Source organism: Adiantum capillus-veneris, chromosome 14 (assembly GCF_014529385.1).
Source record: "Adiantum capillus-veneris isolate H3 chromosome 14, ASM1452938v2, whole genome shotgun sequence".
Classification (NCBI taxonomy): domain Eukaryota; kingdom Viridiplantae; phylum Streptophyta; class Polypodiopsida; order Polypodiales; family Pteridaceae; genus Adiantum; species Adiantum capillus-veneris.
In genome coordinates, this window is record NC_140944.1 from 30,277,116 (window position 1) to 30,298,047 (window position 20,932).

At 43.1% G+C, this 20,932-nt stretch overlaps 1 protein-coding gene across 4 annotated transcripts in view; it reads right to left on the minus strand.

The window, feature by feature from the left end:
• LOC147442157 (peptidyl-prolyl cis-trans isomerase CYP40-like) overlaps window positions 1–9,868 on the minus strand; it is a 30,612-nt gene extending 20,744 nt beyond the window's left edge. Inside the window, exons 1-2 of one of the 4 annotated variants that reach the window (XM_086528442.1) lie at window positions 9,714–9,868; window positions 8,720–8,910 (exon numbers count right to left, since the gene is read on the minus strand). In XM_086528442.1, the coding sequence (XP_086384568.1) occupies window positions 8,720–8,890 (171 nt within the window). In that variant the 5' untranslated portion in view covers window positions 8,891–8,910; window positions 9,714–9,868. Of the gene's footprint in view, window positions 1–8,719; window positions 8,911–9,011; window positions 9,646–9,708 lie in introns of those variants that run through there. The other 3 variants (XM_086528444.1, XM_086528440.1, XM_086528443.1) reach the window with 3 other exon arrangements.
• Window positions 9,869–20,932: the final 11,064 nt, after the last annotated feature.

Below are 20,932 nucleotides of genomic sequence, written 5' to 3' on the forward strand. Positions count from 1 at the left end.
ACCTCACTTTGAAAAGGAGGGGATGTCACGTGACACATCCAACCCTATGTGTCCGTGGACAAGCTACAGCATGATCAGGGTTCGGTTCAGTCAAGTCAGTCTAGAATAGGAAGTGATCTGGCACTTTCGTGAGTCTGTTCGCAAACCGTGCATGTCCAGATACTTAGATTAGATGCATATCCTCTGGTTGAACACAGCCTCTGACCATCAGTAGCATTTTTACAGTGCATAGACCTATTTTTCTATTTTTGACATTTTTCACTTATTATTTTTAAGTGACTTTTGTTGGAAAGTAGGTAGGGCAATTTTGCTAAGTTAATATAAAAGCAAACCAGAGCTAGCACTTTCTGGCAGAAGAGGCAGCAGGAGCACCTTGCTCAACAGGCAACTTCTCAGCAAGACCAACCCCCGCGACAACTTTGGCGTTCTCTCTCACAAGACGGCCAGGCGTTTTTGCACTTGCAGATTCCCGGCGACAATAGATAGCAGATCAGCCCTAGCGCTAGCAGATTTCCCTGCAAGGTCAGTTTTCAGCCCTAGCGTTTTTGGTTTGCAGATCAGCCCTGGCGTTTTGCAGATTCACCGCGATAGAACATCAAGAACCACCACCGTTTTCAGTTTTCAGCCCTTAGACACCGCAGATCAAGTCCCGAACCTCGCAGATCTCACCTTTCCGCAGCAGTTCCTCACCGCACGGTGGGATCTATCGAAGTTTGCAGTTTCAGCCCGGAAAACGCAGATTTCAGCATCTATTTTTTCAGCGCGTCGTCGTCGCATCGTCGCCATCGACATCGTCACCGACATAGAGTCAGAATTCAGCAGATAAAGATTTGCAGATTTCAGCCCTTAGCGTTTTCAGATTTCAGCCTGTCTCGTCGTCGTCCTCATCGTCGTCGACATCGTCGGCAAGTCCAAGCATTGTAGAGATTTGTGCAATCATAAGTAGATCGCTCTCGCCATAGAGAGTGGGGACTTCCGATGAGGGTGTTACGTCTCTGGTGTCGTATTCTCTTCTCTGTCTCTCAGTCTCATACACTTTCATGCACAGTGTCCATTCACTTTGTTTGTGTCCATTGCACTCTCTCATTAAGAATGGAAGGCTCTCCCTTCCATATGAACAAGAGGAACCTTGAGCATAGTTCAGAGCACTCATCTTGAGCAAAGTTCAAACATTCATTCCGCTGCACCTTACAGGTGAATTTCGGGCACACTTCTGCTGGTGACATTTCGTGTGCCTCTTCATCGGGTGGTGTCCATTCGGGATTGCGCTCACACCTATTCACGTGAAAGGGCAGCACCTCTTCACCTTGTTGGCACCCTTTCGCATATTGGAATACTTATTTGTAGGTGTGGTGCTCCCTCGGCTGGCAGCTGAATACCTTTGCTGGTTGTTGCACATCAACGAGCACGCCTCTTCGTGAAAGGGCACCATGAAAGGGCGTCCCTTCCACTCATGCAGCACCCCTTCCCCCCAAGAGGTGCTACTCACCAAGCGATGGAGTCTCCAGCGGGCTGCCTCTTCACACGGCTGAAACCCCCTCTCTGATTTGCTGAATCGCTGGCTGAATTTGACCTTTGCGCTAGCAATATTATTCGCTGGATTATTTTACGCATCAGGCCAGCAGCAGCAACAGCAACAGCAGCGTTACTTATTAAAGTTATAAAATAAACCCAAATTTTCTATGCCCCAAGTGGCCGGCCTACCCCAAAATTATCACCTAAGTGTGGGCCTACCCCAAAATTGTCACCTAAGTGTGGGCACTCATGGGCTGATATCATAAAAAGAAAAATATCGTAAGAAGAATGTCAAATGGTAGCGCTCTATGCTGGCTACGCTTCCTCTCCTACAACGCTCGATCTTGTGGCAGCCACCTCCTGTGTACACCATGGCTGACAAGGAGTTCAATGTACCCACCCCTTTCCTCTTGTATATAGGCAAAGTTCCGGCAAAGATTTTGCCAGCAAATTGCACGCAAGATTCTCCTACCCCAGAGTTGGAACCCGTTCCAGAGGTGGTACGTGTGCCAGATTTATCCCTTCTCGAAGTATCAGAAACAGTTACTTGCGTTGAGTAATCAGCATGGCTGGATCACAAGGTGGCGACAACCATAATATGCCCAAAGATCCGATAACAATTCTAAAAGAGCAGATCCAACAAGCTATCTTTGTTGCTACATCGATGGCATCACGTTTGGACGTGCTTCAGGGTTATACTTCTTCACGCTCCACAAGGCCTACACAGTCAATTTCCTCCTCAACGGCTTTAGTGGCGACTGGCCAACCAGGAAGACCGCTTAAACCAGAGGTTTTCCAACTCAAATTTTCTCCCAAAGCATGGTTTCTCAGAGACAACTAGACACAAAGTACCTTTGTGCGAGCAATAAAAGTCTCAGCATGAATATTCTTGGAAATGTTACATTTCTAAGCAACCTACTTCTTATTGGAATCGTCAGCACCAGAAGCAGCAACATGAAGCTTCAAAGGATCATCAGCGATATCAAGATGGGCTTACTTAGGGGCACATAGATCCGACCCTAGTCGAGTACTCGGTCGTGAATGCCACGATGCTGGACAAGTTCCCCTTCGGAAGCCATGCCCTACATTTAATTTCTTGTCTGATGGTGGTAAAGTTGAAGATTTATTGATTCATGTCTTTTGACCTATGGTCATGTCTCTTCATCGTGTCTCTTCAATTTCTATGTAAGAATGCCCTTGTAACACATTTCAATCAATGAATCAAATACAAAGTCTTCTAAGTCTTATCTCAGAGTCAAGTTCAAATTTCTTAAGTCTTAATCATGAGTTTAAGTACTTAATTAAGGATTAGTACCTAGAATCCTTACAGTGGTCCTATTTCTTAAAGCGTAATCCTAAAGCGAGTAGCCAATTCCAGTGAAATGAAGTTGGCCTTGGCTCCACCATCAAAAAATATTAAGGCCACCAGATCTCGTACTTTGCCCACACTCTGCAAAGCTCAATACTCTCATCCCCACGCTCAAAGGTCATCCCCACAAACAAGTCCTATCTTTGGCTTTCCTTTCCTCACTCGCTCTTCGGCCCCCTTAGAACTCTCTAGTTTATCCTTTGGCTTCTCCTCCTTTTCCTTCCTTGGACACCTAGCTAAAATATGCCCAACTTCTCCACAACCATAGCACTTCCCTAATTATAGTATTTTGCATATTGCTCAACTGTCAATTTAAGTCCTATGGATTTCTTCCTCTTTTCTTGCCTTTCTTCTTTTCCTTAAAAGAGTCTTTCTCTGATGCCTTGGACATTGGCTCGTCCATACCATATGTCAAGGAGCCCCAATGCATGGAGAAATCAATCGTTGTCCAAGCATAGCTTGTGCTCTTGCATAAGAAGTAAATCCACATGACGATCTACATGAGAGCACAAGTCTCTGCGAAGCGAATTCTCTCTCAAGCCATTGCTACAGGTGTGATGCAATCCATTGACATTCCAAGTAACAATGTGCAAATCCACATAACAAATAAAGATGCATCTAAAACCTCGAAGATATACATCAACCATGGCAGCAACAAGATTGAAAACTAGCACCAAGCTCTCTTGACTGCTTGGTGTTGGCGAGGAACAAAAAGGAAGAGCATCAACATCATGCAGCAAGGGTCAAAGACTAGAGTAGCTGTCCTCGAATAAAAGAGTGAGCCACAGCATACCAAGAACCATAGTACTCTAGAGAGCAACGCAATGTGCCAACTACGAACTCTGACCATACTCGCATGGTGCAAGGAATTCATGTTGTGTGCTCCAAAAAATAACCATCAGCAAACAATAACAACACTCTATATCACTAAATAGCTCCTATCCTCTCTCTCCATGGCAAGGCACAAAAGTATGCAACCTACTCAAGTATGAATGGTTCCAAAGTATAGTGCGCAACAAAATCCATAAAGAAGGCCTCTATCCATTGCAAGGCACAAAAGAATGCAACCTGCTCAAGTTTGAATGGCCTCCAAAGTATAGTGGACAACAAAATCCATAAAGGAGGCCTATGTCCAAGTCTCTATACCAATAAAAGGTAAAGAGAAAGATGGCATGCGACCTAGGAAAGAGCGACCTTTCAACCAATGCCCCACAATGTACAAATGAGTCAACAAAAGACCTCAGTAACCGCCACTATGCTCAACGCTCGTGAAAACTGCCAAGCTAGTGGAGCACTATCCATGAAAGAACGCAGAACATGGGGAGGTGATGGAGCGCACAAAAGTGGAGGCGAGGATGTAGGGACGACATGTCTAGGGAGTGATGAGTGTGGATGGGTACCTGTAACGAGACGGGCGCCACGTGCCAATGGAAAAGAACAGATTAACAACTTTAAGCACTTCAAATAACGCTGAGCTGAAAGAGATACACGACACACGAGACTGGGATTGGCGGAGTTCCACCCCAAGAGAGCACTAGCCCCAAACCCTAGCACCCCTTTCGATATTTCTTTATATTGCTTGAATTCAGTACAACAGCCTGAGGCTCTTGCTTTGCTTCCGCTCCTACGAGAATGCCAAAGAAGAGGCCCTCATGTGTTATTTAAAGGCCCTTGGCCTCTCAAAAGCAGTCACATGAAAAACTACAAACGCCAAAAGCATCTAGCCCAAATGCTGGCGTTGAAATCAACCAGTGAAAAATGCAAAAATCCGTACAGCTGCCACACGTCAATGCTCAGGGCAAAACGCGGCATCCATACAACCTGTCAACGTGTTTTACGAAACGTTTGTACAACCCTACCACGTCATCAGTTGGTTGCACAATAGTTTGTGTGTCTGTGGTTCCTGCTTTACTTTATTATTAGGCTTACAAAATTAGGCCCCATCAAACGGGGTCCCATAAGTTGGTGGGAACTTCTTTTACTGCTCCTTGGGGTTTAAGCCCCTCTACAGGTTGGCTCCGTTCTTTAGTGGCATGACATGTCATCAGTTTGTGACATCCTCCCTTCTTGAAAGAAGAGTAATCGTCCACACCGTAGATCTGCAAAACAACTCAAATTAGTTCAAAAATTCCCGTGGGTCATTCCGAGGAACAATCAATTCTTGGCATGACAAGACTGACGTGACACTCCATATCTGAAACCGTACAATTACCTTGATACAGAAGGGCAAGCCAGTCGTCCCCAAAGTTCAGCTATTTGAACAAAAACCTAAATGATTTTTCTTTTGTATTTAGATCCTTTTGAGCTTTAATACTATTTGAAATTTGTTTGAAATGGACGATCTGTTTTAAACATGTCTTGGTGCCGATTTGAATTGTTTAACTCCCAATGATTGGTAATTTACTCCCAGGAGGAGCACTGAATAAAATTGATGCTTGAGAATGCTTGCACATACTCATGGCCCGGGCTTGGATGGTTATTTACCGAGGGAGTATTGTTGTTGTTATTCATTGCCCGAACCTGGATGGTTATTTGCAGGGGGAGTGTTCAATGTTCCTTGGCGGCTGTATGTTTCTATGTCTTGTAACATGCATATGTGAGCATTTGTGTTGCATTAGGATGTGCCAACCACTAAAGATATTCCTAATTGGGTGAGATTGCCTCGGTATGTAATTATTAGTGCATCAAGACACCCATTACAGATCAGCGCAGTTTCGATTCCCCAACTTCATAATGTGAAAATCGGCTTTTCCGTGATATCCTTGGATGGTCACTCGGAAGAGCACTAACGAGAGGTACCACCTTCTCGGTCTCACCGGTGGCTAACTTGGCTTCAATTTCGCCACCCTGTGGATCATAATCAGAGTCCGTCGGTTCAAGAATTCTAGATGGATGAAGTTTTCGGTAGCTCCTATATCAAAGAAAATTAGGGCTTTGAAGCTGTTGACTTTGCCATATGCTCGATACAATTCATTTGTACTTTCAAGGCGTATGCCATAGATGTCAAGTGCAAGTCCAGTGGCCGATTTAGCTCATTTGGTTGGAAATGGTCCGGGGTTCTGTCGATTGTCGACGCAGGCATCGGCTCCGCTGGTCTATTAGTGCGATGGGGACAACCAAAATAGGTAGGCCATGTTTGAAGCATCCAAAGCATCGGCCTTCTTGTAATAAGGTATCTCGTTGTTGAGGCGTCAAACAAGGCCTTTGCGGTTAAATTTCATGAGAATCTCGAGAATTTGTTCGTTGTTGTCGAGAGTTCTAGTTATTGACCGGAGTTGCTTCTATAGTAAACTCTAGCTTTCCTTTCATCAATTTGTAGCTGACCGTGGCATGGTCCATAAGCTCTTGCATGGTTGAGACTTGCTTGGACAGACAATATTCCTGCAATGGTGATAATAGTCCAATGGTGTCTCGCTCGCAATGGTCCTCCAAGGGAATAAACTTAAAGGACACCGGAAGGTAGAGGTCGATAAACCTTTGGTTATAGTCGTCCATGGTCTCTGTGGCAAGCATTTTCAAGTTGCCCCATTCTGACAAGATCCGGACTTCAAAGAGAGAAGTCATATAAATATTGTCTTGAAAGCTTGCCAGGTCCTTGGAGCATGCGGTTGTGTTGCGATTGAACTCCACCACTGCATAGCATTATCTTTAAGAAATCCCGTTGCTCGAGAAATCTTGGATTCTTCCGTATAGTTCCCCAAAGCATAGATGTTTTCGAATTGCTACACAAGCTGCGATCCTTTCTTCCGATCTTTCATCCCGGAAAAAGTGAAAAATTTGACTGTCGTGCCGCTATCCTAGAAATCTTTCGGCTGGTTAGGCACGTATCCAAGGTATGGATAATAAGGGTATCCATACGGGCTCCAACCATTGTAGCCTGATGGCGGTGGTGGTGGGGGAGGTGGGGGCAACGGCTATGGCAAAGATGGTTGCACTGGATCAAGGTTAGACGGATGCACCATATTCCTAAAGACTCTCTCGATCGAAACAAACGGTAGGGAAGATGCCGGTTGAAAGCTCTCGTACTTTCTAGTGTCGGAGGAGGAGATACCACTTGGGGCATTAGAGAAAGTGATGTAATTCAAAAACTATTGAAAACTTTGCAACATTGGAAGATTCTGTTGAGGATGCAGCAAAAGAATGTCGCGAAGCTCGTCGAAGAGAGACTATAGGTACTCTGCCAAATCCATGGACGCCATGTGGTCTTACGTTCTTTATGGCTTTTGCCCCGTAAGACAAAGCGGTATTCTTGAGAAAAAAATATCGAAGCACTGGTTTGCTCTGTTTACTCTGTTTGCTCTTGGCACCTAGTGCTTGTACAATGGCCGCCATAGAGCAAAAACTTACAAGAGGGCACTAGCTGAGTGTGTCAAATCTATGGACTAAAGGGAACTGCAAAACTCACTCTCTCTCTCTCTCTCTCTCTCTCTCTCTCTCTCTCTCTCTCTCTCTCTCTCTCTCTCATTACAAATCATGCTCGAAGGCAACATCTGAGGTAACCATTTACAACTAGCCACATGGGAAAAACTGAAAATTGAAAGGCAAGGGCAAAAAGCCTCTTTCCACGAGAGTAAAAAGTACCTTGACTAGCTAGGGAGGAGAGAGGATTACTTCCTCTAAAATACAGAAACTTTCACCAAAAACGGAGCTTCTCAATATCATGCGAAGCTCACCAATTGGTACCATATGAAACCATAGGGCTGAGGAAAGATAGAAAGGAGGGACCAGTCAATGATGAAGATGATAGAGAAGAAACAATTAGCATCACCAAGAGCTCTATTGACGGAAACCATAAGAGAGAGCCAACAAGAGTTCTAAAACTAGAGCTATAAATGAGATGTCAACCATTGAAGAAGAAAGTCCACTTGCTGAAGGTGGCTCTTGTAATCCAAAGCCAAGGAGGGAAACTCCAAGAGGCTAGTAAAGGAAACTCCCTCACCATTGCAAATCCATCAACAAAAACCTAGTAGAAGGAAGAGAGCAATAACCAAAACACACCGAAACATCCCATCACACAAAAGATAAAATCGAAATGAAAAATGAAGCAAAAATTAAAAACAAACAAACCATACCTAACAAGACAAGCTGCTTCACACACGCGCGTGTGCAAGCATGCTCATCCCTCATGCATCCCAAAGCAAGCCTTAAAGAAACGGATACAAAAAACACACAATTTCCAAGCTTCACTCACCCACGCAGTTGTAGAAAAAACAAACAATCAAAAGCAAAAACATAAAATAAAAACCGCAAAAGGACAAACATCCTTGATGCAACTGTGACACAACACCATAGAGGGTCATTGAAGGCAAGCGGTCACAAGCCCCACTTATATAGGCAGATTTTATGTACGCTTTTTGCATCTTGTTAGAGGCTCTTCACCACTTCATGATTGAGGATTTTATCCTTTGATGTATAATATGGTTCTATGGGTATTTTTCCGTATGATCTCATTGTATATCTTTCAAGGTTTTTCTCATATTTCTTGTAGATGGACCTTTGGTCCACTTTTTTTAATGCAAAGAGTCAGTAAACTAATTTGTGACCTTGGGCGATAGTGAAAACCACAATGTCCATTGCTAGCTATCTGACTAATATAAAGTATCCGCTGCAAAAGCCTCCTGCAACAGCTCACAAAAGTCAAGGGACTGTCAAACCCCTGGTCTGTGCCTCCAAAATTATCGGCAATTCTCTAACCAAACCAACTTCCCCAAGGCCTCTCTCTCTCTCTCTCTCTCTCTCTCTCTCTCTCTCTCTCTCTCTCTCTCTCTCTCACACCCACACACACACACACACGCACGCGGCGCGCGGGCATTTCTTGTGTTTCTATCAGTATACCTTGTAATGCAGTGGACATCCAGTCTCCTTCCCAATACCCTTTTCTCCTGTGCAAAGAGCTCTAAAGTTTTCCGCAGTTCGTGGAACCACATCTGAATAGAGTTCAATCACAATCCTTCCTTCCATCTCACCACCAATACTGATGTCGAGAAAGCACCGAGGGTTCACCATGGCTTAAAAATGTGATGAGCCTGATAAGAAAGAACAAACCAGAGCACAATAAATATTAATAATTATGAACTCAATAGTGCACCAAAAACCCTTGTATATGGCCGCTCCAAATGCATATGACCTAGAAGGATAAGTACTTCTACTTAGCTCCAAAAGTCCCCACATTTCATCACTGCCGTGATCAATTGTCTGACTTCCACTTTGTGGCAGGCTGGGCGCAGCCTTCGGTTCAATACACAATTACAAGGTATTTAAAGTCCTTATGAGCAGATAAGCTGACTCATGATCCACTGTTTCAGTCAAAACTTGCACATTTGCAACTCCTTTAAGCTAAACATACTATGGACATGTTCTAAAGCAACACAGTGAGCATTCTAACTTGTATGCATGCTAGCGTAGGTTGTGTGCGCAAAAACACGATCCAAATAAAGGATTTGGCCCCGGGAAGAGGGGGGGGGGGGGGGGGGGGGGGGGGGGGGGGGGAGAGAGAGAGAGAGAGAGAGAGAGAGAGAGAATGTGTGGGTGTATGTGTATGTGCTCAAGCGTGTGGTTAACTTCTGTATATACTAGAGAGCTTGAAGAGCTGCATTTTGCACACGGTGTTCAGGTGTTTTTGTGCTTTGGTGCATATCTGTGTCGCGTTGAAGTGTTTATTTCTGATTTTGTGTGTGTGTGTGTGTGTGTGTGTGTGTGTGTGTGTCGCCCTGATGTCTCTATATCGAACGCCATTCGCTTGATCATGTGGGTGAGCAGCGCGTGTGCACGTGTGCGTGTGTGCGATTTTGTGAAGGTAAAGGAGCGCGTGAGTAGTAGGGTACCTTGCCTTACAGAGGCACAGCAAGACGACAATGAAGACGTTGAGAAGCTCAGTGCAGCGATACTACTACGAAGGGCCACCATAAAAATATTTACTTGCAAGGGCTTCGGAGTTCGCAACTATGCTCCATGCTCATCATCATTACAAATCTCACAAAAACTTGTGCTCCTGTTGCTTTATTCTTCCAAGCCTTACAAACCTTTCATGCGGTACAAATGATCAATCACGAGGTCTGTTTTTGTTATAATATAGGCTATGGCACAAGGTCATCAAAGGTGATCTATGGTTGCATTGGAAGTTACACCAGTCTGGTCAATAGGTGACCAATTCTAATTCATCTCCGGTCAATTGGTCCATTAGGACTACACTGAGCGTGAACTTGACCAATCCTAGTTCAAGTTGACAATTCGCACTGACACGCTTTCCTTATTAAGTGTATATATACAAACTAATAAAAAGCTCTTCACTTGAGGTCGGCTCCACCCACACAACGCTCTCTTCTTCTTCTCCTCTTCTTCGTATGCACACATTTGCACCGCCATCATGCACTGTATCAGAGCGTATCTCTTTTGACCCCCTTCTCGACGCGCATGCGACGGCTTCTCGGTAAGCTAAGGCTCAAGCCTTGGGAGCACGGAGAGAGAACACGCAACAAGTCTGAGAGATTGTGAGCGTCCCCCATTCCCATATGGCGTGTGCGACTCCTCTTGAGTGGCATGGAATCTTGAGGAGGATTGGATCTCTATAGGAAAGCGAGCACAGCAGAGCTTGCACAGCAATAGAAATCGAAGGCAGTGTTGGCACTAACAATGTTGTGCAAAAGGCCTCAAGGTAGTGTTGAACATTAGCTGAGAAGCACAAACGTTGGAGCTTAGTAGTGTTAATAGCAAAAAGAAATTAATGCTCGATCTGGCAAAAAAATCAACGTTGAAGTCTTGAGTAGACAATCCAATGAGCTTTGGGTTTCTAGAACTGCAGACTAAAGAGAGAGAAGCAACAAGGTAAGAAGCAAGAAAGAGTGTGTGTGTGTGTGTACGCGCATACACACACACGGTTTTTGATCGTCGACAAACCGAGTAGAGAGAGGGATTGTGTATCCACGCATACACACACACACCCGTTCCGATCGATTACGAAAAGGAGGAGATAGAGAGAGAGTATAGTCTCAAATATGCGTACATAGGAGAAGAGAGAGCGGGAAGGCAGAGACAGCGCATCGGCTCTCCTTCGATGTGCATTCGGCATCATAGGTGTTAGGATAGCTTCAGCAACTCTCTCCATTTCTCAAGTTATCGCATCGACATCGTATCTTCACGGCTCGGCTCTCACATCCCGGTTGAGAGAGCTTCTTCTAGACGACATCTTCTCAGCATCAACAGGCCTCGGCGGTCTCGGCAGCCTCGGCATACAAGTAGAGTGAGAGAGTAGATCATCTCGCATTGCCAAGCACACTCTCTATGGCATCGACTTTTGGTTTCTTGGCATTCTTCTAGGAAAATTTTTCCGGGCTCTGACATTGGAGATTTGGCTACCGACTTTCTTTCGGCGATAAAAGACAGCATCAACATGTACTTCTCGGCTTCGACGACATCGACATCGGCTCTCCTCCCATGCTTACTTAGAGTGATTTTGCTTCGACGGTTTCTCCCCGATATCCCAGCTTCCACTTACCAAGAGAGAGCGGCGTCCACTCTCCTCTAGCCCGCATCCTGAGTGGCTTGGCTCCATAGTAGTCTCCTCGACAACCCCCCTTAAGGGCGGTTTCAGCTTCGACTGTTATGCTTTTCCTCCTTTGGCCACACACATTGACACATAGTGGCTCCAATGAACCATTCCCAAATGGATTTTCCACGAGCGAGTTCGACTCTTGAACGATGTTTACAACCACAAGTGGTTGGTTGTTCTATGCGTCTGATTTTTGGTCGACGAGTTTTATGACCGACGAGGTAGTATGTGCTAGATTTCAGCATTTTACTCACATGTTTACAAGGATTTTGGTCAGGTACAGTCATCCATAAAGCCACTTGTTCAGGAGTAAACTAGATTGTTAAGCTTTTGGCAGTTTTTGAAGACTGTATGTGGTTTTTCTATTGAGACACTCAGTGTCTATTCATGTTTATGATGTGTTTTTGGTGAGACTTTTGAGACTTTACTCAAGTTTTAGGGGAAACTCTGTCAGATTTTTCCCAAATTCTCACCATGCTTTGTGCATATCTGCAGTTCACTTTCTGTTGGTTTAATGGTCGAGATTTACTCCCACGTTGACAAATGATTGAGTTTTTTACACTCACTTTGACAAGTTTTGTCAATTTGGACACGAATTTAGTGTTCTTGTATCCACTCTTGTAGGAATACTCGAATATGCATGTGTGGCTACATATTACAGGCAATCACATGCTTTATAGGTTCTAAAGGTTTTTGGACCATTGTCAGATCTTTGCATGCGTGGGATGCATTTTGAGCACTGTGTTTGCTCACTACTTGCATATATGGTTATGCTCTTTACTCTTGATTGAGTTATTTGTCTTAGATTGGGCTCACTTGGTTTAGTGATGTTGTTTTGCCTGTCAATTATGGAGCTGTTCTACGCATATGTGACCATCGATTTTGATGTGCTTGATCGTAGTTATGATTGATGTAGTGGTCGAGTGATTTCTCACTTTGTTGCCATTTTGGCATGGTTTATGGTTGAGATTTTGCTTGAGTTTTGCCTCAGTTTACACGGGAGACTTGGGCAGATTTGTCACCATGGCTTTGATTTATTGGCATCCATATAGCCTCATGTGTGACAATGCAGAGTCGAGAGTGATGACTCGTGAGAGACAGCGGTCTCATAGTTACCGATATATGCGATGTTGGCATTGTGGTCACACAAGCTACGTTCGGTGCCACTATTTCAAACGTATGAGGCAGTGGTGAATATGTATGCATGATGCAATGAGGATTTAACACATGCTAGGGTGGTGGCTTCATATGCCAATGATATTGATGTCACGTTCACCTTCAGCATTCCTCATGCTTATATCTCTTCGAGAGGTGGTACTTCTCCCCATTGGTTGCTAGATGAAGATGCAATTTTCCACGTCACACCACATCGTGAGTGGTTTAGCACTTTCTCTAGTGGGAGCTTTGGTTGTGTGCTCTTGGCCGATGGTTTGGTGACATTGCAAGTGCACGAGATGTTTTCTCGACATTACCTAGTGGTGCATCCTATATGATATGACATGCACTATATTCCTCAATTGAGACATAGTTTGATCTCATTTTGACAATTAGCATATTATGGGTGTCACATACTATTTAGAGAGCCGTCTTTCCATATGCATTGCAGATCACTAGTGATTTCTAGGGGAGCTCGAATTGGCTCGGTATATCTTATGCATTTATCGGAGGTACGAGATGACATAATCTCTTTTTTGTTGTTGGCATGTGATGAGCGGGATACAAGACACGTCTCCTTCAATAGTGAGCTCCAGTATGCGCAAGAGACAGAGCATGTAGATATGCAAGACATAACAGTAGACTCTGTAGCAACAGAGGTAGAGCGGCAGTGCTCTAGTGAGACACAACACGTGTAATGGAAGTCTATGCACAGAGAGGTAGAGCAGGTATGCTCCCTAGAGTCACAGGCAGAGATGATGGACATGGAGTTCTTTGATATGGTCATGCTAGAGACTAATGAGTTGATGCTAGGACACATAGTTTTACCTATGGATGAGAGGGATGTTGTCATCTCAATGTCGACGATGACACATCCATACATGATAAGAAGTCATGATGATGCAGTGCATGCCGATAGCCCCAAGGAGGCTAGTACAGCCAAATTTACTTAAATTTTGTCAGCATTCGAGTATCTCATGTACAACCTACTAGTGCCGAGGCCCAACCTAGCAGCTGTAGTGGGAGCATTTGCAATATGGATTTTTAGTCGTGCAATGACTGACACTCGCATGATGCATTGTGGAGCTATGCAGGCCATATAGAGATGTATGTGGGATTTGCATGCAGGCTATAGTGTGGATACACTCGCCTATCACTAGAGTCAATTCGGCTACATGGATCAAGTGAGCGAGTCGATAGGCATAGGTTGAGGGAGTCTCTCTCCTATTTTCTTATCCATATTAGTAGTTTACCTAGTAGGATCCGATTATTGGCACATTCGCCTTTAACTGGGAGTTTGTTGGGGTAAAGGCAATGTGCCTTTACTCGGGGCCGAACATTCGGTGTCTGTGCATGCCCGCATTGGCACTACCACCGTGCACTCATCAATGCATCCATTGGTCCAACATATCAATCTCCTCTCAAGTTTGCAACTCCTCATCTCAACCATACGTGTGTATGTGTGTTCTTTTTTTGAGGGGTTGGTCCTATAGGACGGCATAGTGTTTGTTTACGTGATTGGTTGGGAGAGTCAAAGAACTCAATAGCTATTTGTGCCTCCGATGTTGAGTGTTTCATTTTGCACGTATGCCATGAGCTATATGCTAAGAAGGTGAACACCACTTTCAAACAATGTGTTATATTGTGCAATCGCTCATTTATTAAATGATAAGTAATGTGACTTTCTTTGTTAGGCTTTGAGCTCCATCTAGAAGGATGGCGGTGTCAATCTACATCTTTAAATTTATTTTGGCTCGTAGACATTCCTTGAACCCTGACATGGATAAGTCTAGTTTAAATAATCTAGAAAACCTTATCAAGTGGTGCACATAGATCAAATTCCAAAATGCTAGCAAGGCTTTGGCGGGGAGGCGACTTCAAAGGTCACAGGGGCGGGGGGGGGGGGGATGGATCTTGTCCTTGGCAATAGTTTAAAGATTTGTCTTGTAATTTCTTTAAGACCTATCCTTTTTTTTAGTGCGAGAAGGTGTCAATTGCTACATCAAAAGAATTAAAAGAAAATTTGGTGCTTAAGATTTGAAAGTGGTGAGTTTGGTACTTCTCCCAAAGAATATGGATATCACCCAAAGAGTTGTTATTGGAAGCATCTAGTATGTAATGTAGTGTTAAAGATGAGGGTTAGGGTTTATGGTAAAAAAGAGTTGTGGTGCAAAACTATGTAGACAATGTAAAAGTAATGGCTTTGTCTAGGGAGTTTGAGTTTTAAAGAAAAACTCTCGTCTCTTTACCTTGATGTCAGGAGTTGAAGCATTTATTTTTTCCCTAAGAAAGCGGTTGCCTCTTAACTCCTCCTTTGAGACCCATCCTCCTTTTCATTGCTTTTTTTTTTCGCTTGGCCATTAATTACTCCTTCAATAGACTCATTGGCTATTTAATGTTAGTGGATCCAAAATCAATGAGGTTGGTACTTCTCCCAAACAATTTGGATGGATATCACCCAAAGGGTTGTTACTTGAAGCAGCCATATTGTAGTGTTCACAAGACAACGGGTAAGAGCTTTTAAGGAGTCAATACGTACAACTCTTGGCTCTTTATCTTGATATAATGAGTTGAAGCCCCCTATGTTGGAGAGGAATCTTATGTGCACGATGCCAATTCCATTGGTGTCTTTGAGTGCCAATGGTGTACCTTAGTGACCACCTTGGTTGTAGGCTTAGAAACAAGCTTGCAAGGCATCATATATTCTTTGATTGGATGAGAGGTTTCTCAAAGGTGGCTTGTTGCCATCAGGCCTTCTTTTTTTAATGTACGCATGCTCTAATATCATTGTGCAGAAGCTGAAAGCAAGGGATGGTGGTACAAAATTGGTTGTTTTTTGATAGTACCTTTGACAAATATTTGCAATGCAATTTATCGAAGTCTTAAAAGAAATCACTTATCATATTGTATATCATTGGATACATCTTGTAAAGAAGAACATAAAAAAACAAATTCTGAAAAGTTTTGACACAAACTACAAAAAATTTACCGATCCCCCACCTTTTTTTATTAGTACCAATAAGGTGCAAAAACAATTGGTCCTTTTTTTGTACCACCAAACCCTACTATCAATCGCAAGGACAAGTTGAAGGAGGCCTTAGTCAAGCAAGTACATTCCATTTTTTGCTTGTTTTTGAGATTTTATGTTTTCCCGACACATTAAAGAATTAACATGTCTCAAAATTTTTGAAGCTTGGCATTAGGTAAGAAAAGAAAGCAAGACATGTTTGCATACAATATGGATATCATAAGTTGTCCCTTGATAGTTTTATCATGCATGGCATGTGAATGTTTGATAAATTTTTAAAAGGCTCCAATCACAGAAGCTCAGCAAAGTTATTGAGATGTCATTCTAAGCCATGACCATCGGCAAGCACAAAGCACTAGGGTTAAGGGCCCTAGTGTCTAGCAAAGGCATACCTGCAACATCATGCGAAATCACTCATTTCAATGCTTATGAAGCTTTTAGTTACAACAAGTGCAATATTTGATGAGGCTTCTGTACGGTTTCAACCTAATTTATCAGTAAGGGTGAGGTTGGCTACGACAATAATTCAACAAATCAAGGACTTTTATCTAAGATCACATGGATATGCTCAAGACTATTCATCATCAGGTACAAGCACATAACACATACAAGAAATATATTGATGAGAAATGTCAGCAAGTCACTTTCACGAAAGGTCAAGAAGAGGTATTCTTATGTGGTCCACAACCTTTAGAAAGTATGCAAATTGGTCATCCATCTATGTTACCTCTTAGGTATTACGGCCCATTCAAAATACTCAAGTGACTTGGAGATATTCGTATTCATCTAGATTTTTTATGTAAGCCATTTACATAAAACACTTACATAGGAACAACAATGTCATCAATCAAGATGTTTTGGTTGATTTCACTGAACCTTCCACTCAACCACATGAACCTAAACATATTCTTTACTATCGTGGTATAGTTCAACTGGCGAAACATTGGTATTTTTAAAAATACATATTTCACTTTTGTTTTTTTAAGGACAAAAATGCTTCTTCAAGGGAGGAGTAATGTCATGACAAGGGTAAAACCCATGGGGGCCATTGACCCTAGGCAAGGCTTGCTAGACATGCGAGTTCAAGGGTTCCTAAAAGTGGTTTACATGCCTATAAAAGGATATGGTTGGGAGGAGATGATCATGCCCTAGCTCCCTCTGAGCTTTCACACTCTGAGAAAGTGAGTTAGGAGGGTGCTAGTGACATTTCCTAGGACGTTGAAGCCTACTCTAATACCACTTGTTGGAAATACAATTACATGAACCTTCCACTCAACCACAACATATTCTTTACTATCATGGTATAGTTTAACTGGCGAAACATAGTGTTTTTACAAAGACATATTTCACTTTTGTTTTTAAGGACAAAAATGCTTCTCCAAGGGGGGAGTAATGTCAGGACAAAGGTAAAACCCGTGGGGCCACTGACCCTAGGCAAGGCTTGCTAGACATGCGAGTTCATGGGTTCCTAAAAGTGGTTTACATGCCTATAGAAGGATACAGGTGGGAGGAGATGATCATGCCCTAGCTCCCTCTAAGCTTTCACACTCTGAGAAAGTGAGCTAGGAGGGTGCTAGTGACGTTTCCTAGGATGTTGAAGCCTACTCTAATACCACTTGTTGGAAATACAATTACATGGAAAGATGGAGAAGAATCTCAGAGCACACAACAAAAGAAGAAGTAGTGATGAGTGTGCATATGCAAAAAGATAAAAGTTTTCCCCATAGTCCTAGGCGTATCTACAAGCCGAGGAGAGAAAACCCCCTAGCAAGGGAATAAGGTGCCATGATGGTCATAGGTGTGTTCACACATATCACTACCCTAACATGATGACAATTTCTAGTTACTTATAGAGCATCAACAAGGGTGAAACAAATGCAACTTGTAACAATTTTTTCGACACCCATAATTGGCTAAGTGGCATTGTTGGCACGTGATAGGATTATTGTTATGGACAATATTAAAATTGACTAAACACAATGGTGGTCGATGAATGGAAAGAGCAAAGGACTCTTGTAGCCAAGATCGTAGAGGATCTAGCTAAGAAGATTTCGGAGCAACCTATGTGCTCTGAGGCTACAACCATCCAGAGGTTGCCACCACAATCTTTGGTAGCTGAAGAGAACAAGCCCATAGGAGGGTCTGGTAAGGATGCGGCTGATAAGGGATTAGATGAATCGATAATGGCCTCAATGGAGAGCCTACCTGAGAAAGTATGGCAAGTCTAAACAGGCGTGGCCAAGCCTAAGAACACAAACTTGAGGAGGAAAAATGCTCAGGGGCAATTCAAATCCTCACCCAAGAGTCAATCAGCCACAAGACGGAGGAGGCCAGCTGAGTGGCGGTATGAGGATATTCAATTGCAATTAAGGTGTTCTAGTTTAGAAATAAATTCTAGTAATGAGCAAGATGACATTCATGTCAAGCGGATTCAGAAGTTAACACTCAAGTTAGACAATATCGGGCAGACTTTACCAGAGGCTACAAAGTTTATCAAATAGGAGAGGAAGAAATTAGCAAAAGTAATGGACACGGCCCTATCTACCATCAAAGACGATGAGGTGCTAGTCATCCAAGTTGACTATAAGATAAAAAACAATGGGAGCCTTTATCAGGGATAATACTGGATGGCGGGGCATGAGCGAATATCCTAGGAGAGAATATTCGACGGAAATTTGGTATCTAGGACATGGAAACAACACCATTTAGGGTACAAATGGCAGATCAATGAGTTGTCTAGGCCACTAGTTTTGGTAGAAAATTTGTAGATGAGAGTGGGAAAGGAAAAGTTTAAAATCAGCTTTCTAGCGATGGACGTATAAGCTGAGTATGGTATGCTACTAGGCATCAGAAGTACAAAAGCTACTCACGACTATGCGGGTCAGACGATGACCATTTAAGGGCCCAATCAATGTATCCAAGTACAGACTAATAACACTAGGAGCTGGAAGAAGTCCATGAGACTAGAGGAACTCTGCAGAAAGTATGGGACAAAGAAGATCGAGCACACGCTTGCATCTATGAACATATTTTCCATAACAAAGATTTACCAGAATGGACAAGGATCAAGTTGAGAGACAGAGACAACAATATCTTATTAATTTCAATGAGTCCAATCCAGGTGAAAGGTTTGTAACATCGGATGGCATAACTCTAGCTCAATCAGTCCATGATTAAGCAAGCAGGATTTTAGATCAGATACATAGAGAACCCTCGCCGAGGTACTGAATGGGTAGAGATGGAAGCAAGGTTTGTTGAGTGAAGAACTCCATTCAATGAATATGCAGCAAGCATTCAGACTGACAAGAAAGTTGTATCACTAGCAAAAAGAAAAGAAGGTGGACGGAACTGGTTGTTGCCAATTGACGAAGAAATTAAAGAGTGGAATCTCCGTTCAGAGGAGAGTCCCAAAATGATCAAAATTAACAAGCATGTGAAACCAAAGATTAAGAAAAAATCAAAGCAACTATTTTAGAAATACAAAGAGATGCTTGCTTGGGAGCGCACACACACGAAAGGCATCAATCCAGAGGTCTGCAAGCACATGATACCACTTAAGCCAAATGTAATGGAAATGGCCTATGAACTTTGAGAATAACAGAATTAGGAGAATTAAAGAGAGCATTTTTGTGGGACTACTTTGAGAACATAGAGGGTGAACTTAATTAGCGGTAGCAACATAACCATAGTACTTAATTAACTTGGCATGAACAATAATTTTGCAAGAGAGAGAGTTTAAAGAACTTGAAAACATTTGAGGACCGGATTTATGTGTAGCCGGTTCCCCCTTCAATAGGCTTTTGTATTATAGATTTCCCCATCAAGAGAGACTTGGTATAATACAATCTTTGTGTTCCTTGTGACCTAGGTGATGCAATGAGGATGGAAAGCTTCATGCATCACGAGTATAAAATAGACTTTGTAGAAAGCATTAACCATCCCCGGCCTCAGTCCCAAGGCCTCAAACACCTTCAAAGGTGGAGAGAGCTAGCGGGGAATGAGGATAGGAAAGAGGAAGAAGAAACATTCATAGGAGAAATAAGTAGTTCCTCACTTATCATCACTCTTCTTGCTAGCATACATAATAGCATAGTAATGAAGATAAAGAAGATGGGAAGTTTAGATGAAGAAGATGGCAAGTTTAAGCATTGAAGCATGGCTCTTGGTTGGATTTGCATTCCATAGCCAAGAGTGTTGGTGTAGGCTCTCAACTTCTCAACAAGCTTGGACAAGGAGATGGAGTTCTTCCACTTTCACCAAGTGATATTGTGTGAAAAATGAGTGTGAGAGGGGGTGTATATCCCCAAGCACACCCCTTGCTTGCCTTGGTCGACCCCTCCTTGTAGCTCAAGCTTGAAGCTCATTGGGCCCCTCTAAGCCTACCCAATCACATGCACAATGCATTTCAAGCAACATGGGTAGTCTTTGGACAAGTGTCCTCCTTACCCCTTTGAGAGAGAGAGCTTGAAAATATCTAGATATTTGTTGATTTGAACTAGAAGCTCATTGGACCCCTCTTTAGCCCAGCCAATAGGATACAAGCACATCATGTGGCTAACCATAGGGAGAGTCTAACATGTGTCCATGTGCCCCTTGAGAAGGGGGGTGGCCTTTGTGTGAGTGGGAGTTTAAGTCAAAGATTCCCCTAACTTTGGGGCTTTTTCCCTCCTTTTTAGGGTCTCTTTTTGACTCAAGCCCTTCAAGCACCTTACCCCCCATACGACATGGGAAGCTTCTCAAGCACCTTCCTCATCAAGCATGACAAGCACCTCAAGCACCTTAGTCAGCAAGCACGACAAGCACCTTAGTCAGCAACAAGCACGACAAGCACCTCAAGCACCTTAGTTAGCAAGCACGGCAAGCACCTCAAGCTTAGGTGGGGTTCCCCCCTCAAGCTCATCCCTAGCTTTGCCTAAGGTCAAAGGACTTTTAACACTAACCATTGGAGGTCTTTAATGAATCTAACCCTAATGTCTTTTAAGCTCCATTTGCTAGCCTTGCTCTTTGACATACCATCTCTCATTTGGACCCCTTTACCATTGGCCCCGTGTTGAGATAGATCCGTAAGGACATGTCTATATTCTAACCCTTGTTCTCGTTTATTATCCCACATTAAATTATAAATTTAATATGAGAAAATCATTGGGATTGGTTAGATATTAGATTTTATGACAATGCAACACCAGTATGGTCCAACAATATAGAACAAATTCTAACTATGCTAAGAAGGTCAAGAAGGAGATTGACAACCTACTGAAGACAGGATTCATAATAGAGGTAGCGAGCAATGACTGGTCATTCCCGATAGTGTTTGTGC